General features: G+C 54.6%; 2 protein-coding genes across 11 annotated transcripts in view; both read left to right on the top strand.

The window, feature by feature from the left end:
• Positions 1-4341, top strand: part of ogdha (oxoglutarate dehydrogenase a) — a 13255-nt gene extending 8914 nt beyond the window's left edge. For all 6 annotated transcript variants that reach the window (XM_028413663.1, XM_028413658.1, XM_028413661.1 and 3 more), the window contains 16 exons: positions 55-145; positions 259-438; positions 643-771; positions 848-1027; positions 1101-1253; positions 1346-1448; positions 1523-1651; positions 1732-1882; positions 1954-2081; positions 2152-2330; positions 2579-2650; positions 2729-2854; positions 2934-3006; positions 3109-3272; positions 3348-3502; positions 3578-4341. In XM_028413663.1, the coding sequence (XP_028269464.1) occupies positions 55-145; positions 259-438; positions 643-771; positions 848-1027; positions 1101-1253; positions 1346-1448; positions 1523-1651; positions 1732-1882; positions 1954-2081; positions 2152-2330; positions 2579-2650; positions 2729-2854; positions 2934-3006; positions 3109-3272; positions 3348-3502; positions 3578-3698 (2134 nt within the window). In that variant the 3' untranslated portion in view covers positions 3699-4341. The remainder of the gene's footprint in view (positions 1-54; positions 146-258; positions 439-642; positions 772-847; positions 1028-1100; positions 1254-1345; positions 1449-1522; positions 1652-1731; positions 1883-1953; positions 2082-2151; positions 2331-2578; positions 2651-2728; positions 2855-2933; positions 3007-3108; positions 3273-3347; positions 3503-3577) is intronic.
• Positions 4342-5817: 1476 nt separating this feature from the next.
• Positions 5818-10000, top strand: part of LOC114441407 (zinc finger MIZ domain-containing protein 2-like) — a 13017-nt gene continuing 8834 nt past the window's right edge. For 2 of the 5 annotated variants that reach the window (XM_028414324.1, XM_028414325.1), the window contains exons 1-6: positions 5820-6358; positions 8817-8916; positions 8989-9103; positions 9174-9382; positions 9468-9627; positions 9698-9940. In XM_028414324.1, coding sequence (XP_028270125.1) covers positions 8867-8916; positions 8989-9103; positions 9174-9382; positions 9468-9627; positions 9698-9940 — 777 coding nt within the window. In that variant the 5' untranslated portion in view covers positions 5820-6358; positions 8817-8866. Of the gene's footprint in view, positions 6359-7891; positions 8746-8816; positions 8917-8988; positions 9104-9173; positions 9383-9467; positions 9628-9697; positions 9941-10000 lie in introns of those variants that run through there. The other 3 variants (XM_028414323.1, XM_028414321.1, XM_028414322.1) reach the window with 3 other exon arrangements.

The following is a 10000-nucleotide window of genomic DNA, read 5'->3' on the forward strand; positions in this document are numbered from 1 at the left end:
GCATGTGTGTGAGCAGAGACAGAGGGAGCACAGTGTGTGTGTGGTCTGTTTCAGAGGCCGTCTGAACGTTCTGGCCAACGTGATCCGGAAAGAGCTGGAGCAGATATTCTGTCAGTTTGACTCCAAACTGGAAGCTGCTGATGAGGTAAGCGCCCTGCGTAATGTTAGCATGCAGCTGCGTAATGTTAGCATGCAGCTGCGTAATGTTAGCATGCAGCTGCTGGGTCAGCCTCACAGTGAACGGCTTCTCGCCATCAGGGATCTGGAGATGTGAAGTACCACCTGGGCATGTACCACCGCCGCATCAACCGTGTGACAGACAGGAACATCACCCTGTCTCTGGTGGCTAACCCGTCCCACCTGGAGGCTGTTGATCCTGTGGTCCAGGGGAAGACCAAGGCTGAGCAGTTCTACTGTGGGGACACTGACGGCAACAGGGTGGGTCTTGATCCCAATCAGGGGAGCCGGTTTGAACCATGCTGATGACATCATCAGGTCTGTGAGGGGACCAAAACAGGAGCTGCTGCTCAGGCCTGTGCTCACATCACAGACACAATAGCTAGCTGCTAGCTCACTGGTCCTAGGTGTTGATAGAATGCAGGCCACATCCCCCATGAGTTAACCCCGTGTGTGTGTGTGCAGGTCATGTCCATCCTGCTTCATGGAGATGCAGCCTTCGCAGGTCAGGGGATCGTGTATGAGACGTTCCACCTGTCTGACCTGCCATCCTACACCACGCACGGGACCGTCCATGTTGTTGTCAACAACCAGGTAACCACGGAGATGGCAGGCGCCTGCTGATCTGATCACAGAGACGTTGAGCTTTACCTCTCTTCTTCATCTGTAGATCGGGTTTACCACAGACCCTCGAATGGCTCGCTCATCTCCGTATCCGACGGATGTCGCCCGAGTTGTCAACGCTCCCATCTTCCACGTTAACGCTGACGACCCCGAGGCCGTCATATACGTCTGCAAGGTGGCTGCTGAGTGGAGGGCGACCTTCCACAAGGACGTGGTGGTGGACCTGGTCAGTGTACACCTGGTTACACGCTCGGCTAAATCCTAGACTGTGTCAGGCTGAGACGTGTGTGTGTGTGCAGGTGTGTTACCGCCGGATGGGTCACAATGAGATGGATGAGCCGATGTTTACGCAGCCGCTGATGTACAAACAAATCAAGAAGCAGAAACCCGTTCTACAGAAGTACGCAGAGAAGCTGATTGCAGAGGGCGCTGTGAGCCGGCAGGAGTACGAGGTCAGACGCTCGCCAGTGACACCACCTGATCTCCACTGCCTCCAACTGCTCCACCTTACCTTTGCTTTGTGTGTGTCTGTGTGCACGTACAGGAGGAAATAGCTAAATATGATAAGATCTGTGAGGAGGCATATGCTCGGTCCAAGGACGAGAAGATCCTTCACATCAAGCACTGGCTGGACTCACCCTGGCCTGGTGACTTTTTCTTCTTCACGTCTGGGTGAAAACTCTTTAAAAGAATCGAGTAACCATGAGTCTGTCGCTTCCAGGTTTCTTCACTCTCGACGGACAGCCAAAATCGATGAGCTGCCCCTCCACCGGGCTCACTGAGGAGAACCTCAACCACATCGGGCAGATGGCCTCGTCCGTACCTGTGGAGGATTTCACCATCCATGGAGGTGCGCCCCACGAAGCGCCCTGACCCTGACCTGGTGTGGTCACACTGTTCTCAGTGACCCTTGTGGTGTTTTTGCCGCAGGTCTGAGCCGTATCCTAAAGGGCCGAGCAGAGATGGTGCGGAACCGAACAGTGGACTGGGCTCTAGGGGAGTACATGGCATTCGGGTCCCTGCTGCAAGAGGGAATCCATGTTCGTCTGTCGGGACAGGACGTAGAGCGTGGGACGTTCAGGTAAATGGAGACACCATATTTCTGCCTGACGAGCTAACAAAGCGACCCTGACACCGCTTGCCTCCTTTCAGCCACCGCCACCATGTCCTCCATGACCAGAATGTGGATAAGAGGATCTGCATTCCCATGAATCACCTGTCGCCTGACCAGGCGCCATACACCGTCTGCAACAGCTCCCTGTCTGAGTACGGCGTCCTTGGTGAGTCCCGGCCCTGCTGTGGCTCCTGCAGGAGGCGCCGTTTGTCTGACTGTACTTTCCCGTACTGCAGGCTTCGAGCTGGGCTTCGCCATGGCGAGCCCCAACGCTCTGATCCTGTGGGAGGCTCAGTTTGGAGACTTCCACAACACGGCGCAGTGCATCATCGACCAGTTCATCTGCCCCGGACAAGCTAAGTGGGTCCGACAGAATGGCATTGTGCTGCTGCTGCCACATGGCATGGAGGGCATGGTGAGGACACACACACAGACAGACACAAACACACACACAGACAGACACACACAAACACACACACAGACAGACACAAACACACACACAGACAGACACAAACACACACACAGACAGACACACACACACACACAAACACACACACACACACACAGACAGACAAACACACACACACACACAGACAAACACACACAAACACACACACACACACACAGAGTAAAACCTGATTAATCCTCTCATTGGTCCCTCAGGGTCCAGAACATTCTTCAGCTCGCCCCGAGAGATTTCTCCAGATGTGCAACGACGACCCAGATGTCATGCCTGTGAGACACACACACACACACACACACAGGGGATTGGCTGTGTGTGTGTGTGTGTAAACTTCTCTCTCTCTCTGTCAGAACCTCACAGAGGACATTGCAGTGCGTCAGCTGTACGACTGCAACTGGATCGTGGTCAACTGTTCTTCTCCTGGAAACTATTTCCATGTTCTCCGAAGGCAGATCCTGCTGCCGTTCAGGAAGCCTGTAAGACACACACACACACACACACACGCGCACACACACACACACACATGATCTGAGGCTTTCACTTCTTTCTCTGCAGCTGATTGTCTTCACTCCCAAATCCCTGCTGCGCCACCCAGAGGCCAGATCCAGCTTTGACGAGATGGTGCCAGGTAACATCAGATACTTAGAGACAGGTTTATTTGAGGAGAGCCCGTCTGACTCCTCCTCCTCCTGACTCCTCCTCCTCCTGACTCCTCCTCCTTGCTCCTTAGGGACTCACTTCCAGAGGCTGATCCCAGAAGGAGGTGCGGCAGCAGAGCGTCCAAAGGAAGTGAGGAGGTTGATCTTCTGCACGGGGAAGGTTTACTACGAGCTAACCAAAGAGAGAAAGAGCCGCGGCATGGAGGATGTGGTGGCCATTGCTCGCATAGAGCAGGTATGGTGTTGGCTTAGGTCACATGACCTGATGAGCTCGACCTGATTTAAAGCTTCTCTCTCTCTCTCTGTGCAGCTCTCTCCGTTCCCATTTGACCAGGTGAAGGCGGAGTCAGAGCGATTCGCCAATGCTGACCTGGTTTGGTGTCAGGAGGAGCACAAGAACCAGGGTTACTACGACTACGTGAAGCCCCGCATCAGAACCACACTGCAGAGAGCCAAGCCCGTCTGGTAATGACCATCATCAAGTGTCCCTGTTTGACCGCTTAGGTGGCGACCTCTGACCTTTGACCTGTCTGTGTCCAGGTATGCAGGCAGAGATCCAGCAGCAGCGCCGGCGACGGGAAACAAAAACACGCACCTGATGGAGCTGCGGCGCTTCCTGGACACCGCCTTTGGCCTGGACGCGTTTAAAGATCAACAGTAACCTGTGACTCTCGACCTACCCCCACCTGACCCACACACACACCTTCCTCCGTCCACACACACAGTCGTTCACGGCGATCCTTCAGTTTCGCTGCTCGTTAGTCCTCCATTGTCTTCATTTCTCCCTCCCACAGGATCACATCTTCTCCATCTATCCCAGAAACCTTCAAACACTGATGCGTGGCAGGAAACTTCTTTTAGATTTTAAAAAAGGCTCGCTAGCACTGTTAGCATTCCTGTGGAAAACCAATAGGAAGACCTGAGCAGGTGGAGGGTGTTGTGTTTTTGCCTTTGAGCAGGTGTGTTTGCTCCATATGGAAAGTCTGTAATTAGTCACTATGGAAATGCTTAACACTGAGATTTTATGGTCTTTTATTTTGAAGGGATAGAGCCAGTGGTCTCTAAAGTCACTGCTGGTCATTTACTCCGCGGCTTCTCGCCCCCGCCCTGTCCTCTGCAGCGAGCGCTCATCTTGTGCCAAAACGATCGCAGCGCCACCAGTGTTCAGCCTCTGGGCTGTTGGTGGGGAACACAGATGAAGTCTGTTGCAGCTGTTCAAAGAAAATGATTTTATTTATTTTCGTATTTGGGAGTTGAAGGTCATTATTTTGCTTCATTCAATAAAGAATACTGTATGTAAAGAAGAGCTGCTGTCTGTCTGGTATATCGCCGTCTCTCAAAATGAGGGTTGAACAGGAAGCATGTTAAAAAGCTCTGTGATCTGTTAGGTCTGCTGGAAGGAGTTACCCCCGAAACAGAATCAGGAATGTGTCAAACTGCACACACTCAGATACGGGAAGGTTCCGTCGTCCAGGTCATCTTCATTCAACGGCTGGAGCGAGGCGTCCTGCTGCTCCAGAGCTCTGTCAGGGCTCTGCTCAGGAACATAAAGAACCACATCACCAGGAAACCAGCCTACTGCTGGACCCTGTCCAGTTGGTGTACTGCAGATCTTCATAATGGACACTACACAAACACCTGGCAGCATGGACTGCAGATTAAAATAATAATCTTCTCCCCTGCATCCACCACCCTGCAGCTGCATGTCCTCACAGAGAAACCACCAACGCTCCACCTGCAGCAGCTGCTGCTCTGTTGGGTCGTAAACTTCCTGAACAGGTCACAGGGAGTGCTGCTCAGTAACACCCTCTCAGACCTCATCTTCACCTCCACCGGTTCCCTGCAGGGTGGTGTCCTCTGTCCTCTGCTCTTCATTCTATACACCGATGACTGCAGGTCCACCCAACCGCACTGTCCTCTAGTGAGGTATGCTGCTGACACCGTTCTCCTGTCCCTGCTCTCAGGCCGCTCTGACCGAGGTGGAACAATGACTTCACTTCACTTTCACTGCTACCACCGAGGAGGTCCTCAGGAGAAGCCAGCAGCAGCAGCACCCACTGAGGAAGCTTAACTTCAGCAGCAGCATGCTGAGGACGTTCTCCCTCTCCTTCGTGGAGAGCGTCAGGACGTTCTCTGTAACCTGCTGGCTGCATCCCACCTCTCCTCAGAACAGGAAGTGTTTGCAGAGCACAGACAAGGTCTGCTCTAAGATCACTGGACCTCCACTCGGGTCACTGAACGCAGGTTCTGAGGACAGCAGGCTCTGAGGACAGCAGGCTCTGAGGACAGCAGGCTCTGAGGACAGCAGGCTGGATTCTTCAGGACCCCTCACACGCCTTGTTCCCAGTGTTTAGATGGCTGTGCTGCCCCAGATGCAGGACTCGGAGGAGAAGGACAGCCTTGGTTCTGTCTCGGTCTTATCGGACCCCATGCATGCTGCTTATTATGCTGTGACCATCATTGCTCTGTTCTTAGGGGGTGTGGAGGACTAAAAGCAGAAGAGCTGGAGCGTGAGGACTGTTTGTGACCGGAAGACATGAAGCCACGGTCTGGACTCACCAGCCCGGTTCCTGCTAACATGCCAATAAACCCAGTTCTGGTTCAGATTCTGACTCCCTCCATAATTTTCTGTCGCCGTTAATGACGTCATTGCTGTCGCATAAATTAACCGTGTTTAGCGGCCTACACTGAGCTGCAGGGAGGCTGAGAACCTCCTGTCCCACAGGGGGCGCTGCCAGGCCAGAATGGATGGAGCCCAACACTGTAAAGTCGATGTTAAAACAAAGAACCCGTTCCGCCCGACACCGAACTGTCCACAGGCAGTGCGTGTGTAGTTACGGAAAAAGCCGCTGAGGCCGTCCAGGTGCATTCTGGGAAATGTAGGCTGAGTCTGCCTCTCCCTCCTTATAGCAGTCTCTCGCGCTTATGTGGAGCTCTCCTCCCGTGTCCGTGTGTGTCCGTTCCTTTCTCCACCCCTGGCAGTGATGCAGCGGACCCCCGGTGCCGTGTCCCCGGTCCTCGGTGTGTGACCTTTGTTCTGCCCTCTTGTGCCTAGTTCCTGTGTGTCCGGGTCCTCCCGGAGCAGCGGGGGATGGTGTCGCCTGCTGAAGCCGGGTAATCAGACACAGAGGCCGGAGGTATCGGGAGGACAGCAGGCGGAATCTCGGCCTCCGTGCAGGATTCTACCGGGACGTGTTTGGATATTTAGGCCGCCTCTGGGTGGCTGACCGTGCAGACTCGGTTCTTGATGCTCCGGAGGCCCAGAAGAGCTCAGACCGCGGAGCCCCAGACCAGGGCTCGGACACCGGGGCAGTAGACACGGTTGGTCGGTGGTGTGTGTGTGTGTGTGTGTGTGTGTGTGTGTGTGTGTGTGTGTATACATGAAGATTCTGTGTGTGACCGTACGGACGGTTTCAGGACACCCCCCAGCCGCTGGGTCCGCGCGCTGGCTGACATTAGCTCCGTGTTTTGTGTTGGGGAAGAAGCTAGCTGCTGGCTAATGCTAGCTTCTCAGCATTCCATTGTCACAGCCCGCTGGGCTAGCTGAGCTAACGTGTTAGCACCGTACCAGCTGTGGAACAGACCGAATGTGCCCCCCCCCACCCGAGGACGCTACAGATGGCCCTTGACCCCAGCCGCCGTTCATTGATCATTGATCGGTTACATATCTTAGCTCGTTAGCTTGCTAATGTTACAGGAGGAGCCTCGTTTCTCCTCGGAGCACAGGGAGCTGCCCGCTAGCGTGTTAGCATTAGCTTCCCCTGGTTACGGCAGCAGGAGTCTCAAAATGTCTCCTCTGTCATTTTGTTTCGCTCCGAGACACCAGGAGGCCGAGCGGGCCGAGCGGGCCGCGGCGTCAGCACCGCCGGGTCGATACCAGATCGATACTGTTGTTGTCATGATGATCGGGCGCGTGCGTGTGCAGCGTGCACGGAGAGGCCAGTCACCGGAGTCAGAGGACTCTCTGCTCCTGCTTCACTGCTGACAGGGGGCTCGTCATCAGCATCCTCCTCAGAACCAGCGACCCTAAAGACCGGTTCAGGAAGGAGCATGTTCAGAGAGCTGGAGGAAGGCTCGGATTATTAATCCCACTGGGAAGTGAGGTTGTTATGACACATACACCTGGGACGACGTGTGGGTCTGTGAGCACAGCTCTGGATCAAACCTTCCGGTACCGTCCCTTGGAGCAGTGGGGCAGCAGGAGTCTCTCAGTCTGTCCACAGGGCTGTGGAGCGGGTGGAGGGACGGCAGTTCAGCCAGCATCCCGTCCCTCGCCTCCTCCTCCAGGTTGGCAGGTTTGAACCCAACAGACTCTTTTTAACCCTTTTTAATGGGGGTGTCCCGTCTGCTTTAATGCCAGCGGAACACATGTGACTGTCTCCACATCTGTCTCACCAACACAGCCTGGGGAGGGCAGAGGCTTACTGCTGCTGAAGGCCTCTTCACCCAGCTGCACACTGCAGGTCAGCCAGGGAACCTGCACCCAGTCCGTTACCATGGCAGCTCAGTCAGTGTTCTGTTACCATGGCAGTTTAGTCAGTGTTCTGTTACCATGGCAGCTTAGTCTGTGTTCTGTTACCATGGCAGCTTAGTCTGTGTTCTGTTACCATGGCAGCTTAGTCTGTGTTCTGTTACCATGGCAGTTTAGTGTTCTGTTACCATGGCAGCTCAGTCTGTGTTCTGTTACCATGGCAGCTTAGTCTGTGTTCTGTTACCATGGCAGCTTAGTCTGTGTTCTGTTACCATGGCAGCTCAGTCAGTGTTCTGTTACCATGGCAGTTTAGTGTTCTGTTACCATGGCAGCTCAGTCTGTGTTCTGTTACCATGGCAGCTCAGTCTGTGTTCTGTTACCATGGCAGCTCAGTCTGCGGGCTGGTAGTCTCTTTTTCCGTGTTCTAAGAACTTGTTTTTATTATTGACACAATCCACCCATAACCACACCTGTAACATCTGAGCGGGTGTTTATGTGATATTTAGTGTTAGAATGAGACACTGGAATAACATCCGTCCTGGCAGATTATACTGTCTCCCTCCACCGCTGCAGCTGGGTGAATCGTGGTATCTGGGCGTACTGACACAGATCAGCAGGACTGAACCCAGAACCGGTCCTTTAACACGTTTATAGAACCTCCTGAACAGACGGGCCTCCTGTCTCCTCACTCATGGTTGGGTTAGTTGCGGGACTGGTTTGTTGGAATGGCTGTTTGGTGAGGTGGGAGTGTCTGTGTGTTGGCCTGCACATCCTGTTTCACACACACACACACACACACACACACACACACACACAGACACACACACACACACACACACACACACACACACACACACAGTCTTTATTTAAAACCCTTTGAATGTGTTCAGGTGTCACTGAGCACACAGGAAGCAGTGGACACGGAGCAGCTGAGTCACACTGAGCAGCATGGGAAGAGGTTTTTCCCCTGATCACAGTGATCAGATCCCCTCGTCCATGGACCAGCTGCTGCATGGTTCAGTGGGTGAGAGAGACGGCGTTACTGCTGGCTGTCAGGTGACATCGATCACAGCTGAGTCAACACTGCAGCTTTATTAAAATATGAGATGACTCTGCCTGAAACTCTCCTTTCATTGAAGAGTGACACCGTTTCAAACTCGTGTTCAGTTGTGTTCAACAGAACGAGCCTCAGCAGCTGGTGGTGTGACTGACGGTTCTGTGTGTTAGCTTAGCATAGGTTTGTAATCTGTGTGTGTGCATGAAGAGCGGTGGAAAATATATTCTGCATTAACGTGCGCTCTGTTTTAGGAGACCATCTGCCTGCCTCTCACTCTGATTGGACCACAGGTCCACCAACCATGAACCCTCTGAACCAGATGAAGGCTGGACTGACCAACAACCCGCACAGGTACACGTTCGTACTCCCACACACACACCGCCACACACACACTCTAATGATGCCCTCCTGGTGTGTCCACAGTGATGGGTCGTACCCATACGACCCCTCCTCCTGGCAGCAGCCCACAAATCAGCCGACGGGATCTCTGTCCGTGGTCACCACCGTCTGGGGAGTGACCAATCCCTCAGCCAGCCAGGTACTATCTGAGCAGGCCGTGTTCCCGCGGCCCGTCAGCCCAGCCTGATCAACTCTTTTGTGTCCTTTAGGGTCTGGGTGGAGGGGTGATGGGGCCAGGTGCCAACACAGGTGGGGGGCCCATGTTGCAGGGCCCTGGGGGCCCTGGCATGGGTGGCGGGCCTGGAAGCTACATGGGTCAGCAGGGCTACTGTGAGCCCAGCAAAGGCTACATGAACCAGGGGATGTATGGCCGAACGCCGGGGGGATATGGTGGAGGCCCAGGCGGGTACGGCGGCAGGTACGAAAGCACCAACCAGTGTATCAGCGACCGACAAGTCGACTGTGATCAGGAGCTCTCTCTGACAGCTTCTGCCTGTTTGCAGCTACCCTCCCAACCCCGGAGGCTCCAGAGGCTCCGCTGACTTCACCCAGGCCGCCACCGCCGCCGCTGTTGCTGCTGCCGCCGCCACGGCAACTGCCACCGCCACGGCGACTGTCGCTGCCATCCAGGAGAAACAAAACCAGGAGATGAACTACGGACAGGTGAGAAAAAACAGAAGACATACATCTGATGCTCTGGCGGCACCACTCACGGATGGCGTTTGTGTCTCAGATGGGCGGGCCGGCCTACAACAGCCAGTTCATGGCCCACTCTGGCCCCCGCGGTCCCCCTAGCATGGCGCCTGGAGCAATGAGTTCCGGTCCAGGCCCCACCAGAGGTTCCCCCTTGATGGGCCCCATGTACGGGCCTGGGGGGGTGGCGCAGAGGGTTCCTCAGCACCCAAATTATGGCCCGGGACCCCAGCAGGGACACCTGAGGCCACCGCAGGGCCTCAAACGACCTTACAGCTCTGAGGTGAGCACCTGAGGCGTCTGGCATAACGCACATGCTCAGTTTATGTCAGTGCTTGTTAAT

Source organism: Parambassis ranga, chromosome 9 (genome assembly GCF_900634625.1).
Source record: "Parambassis ranga chromosome 9, fParRan2.1, whole genome shotgun sequence".
Classification (NCBI taxonomy): domain Eukaryota; kingdom Metazoa; phylum Chordata; class Actinopteri; family Ambassidae; genus Parambassis; species Parambassis ranga.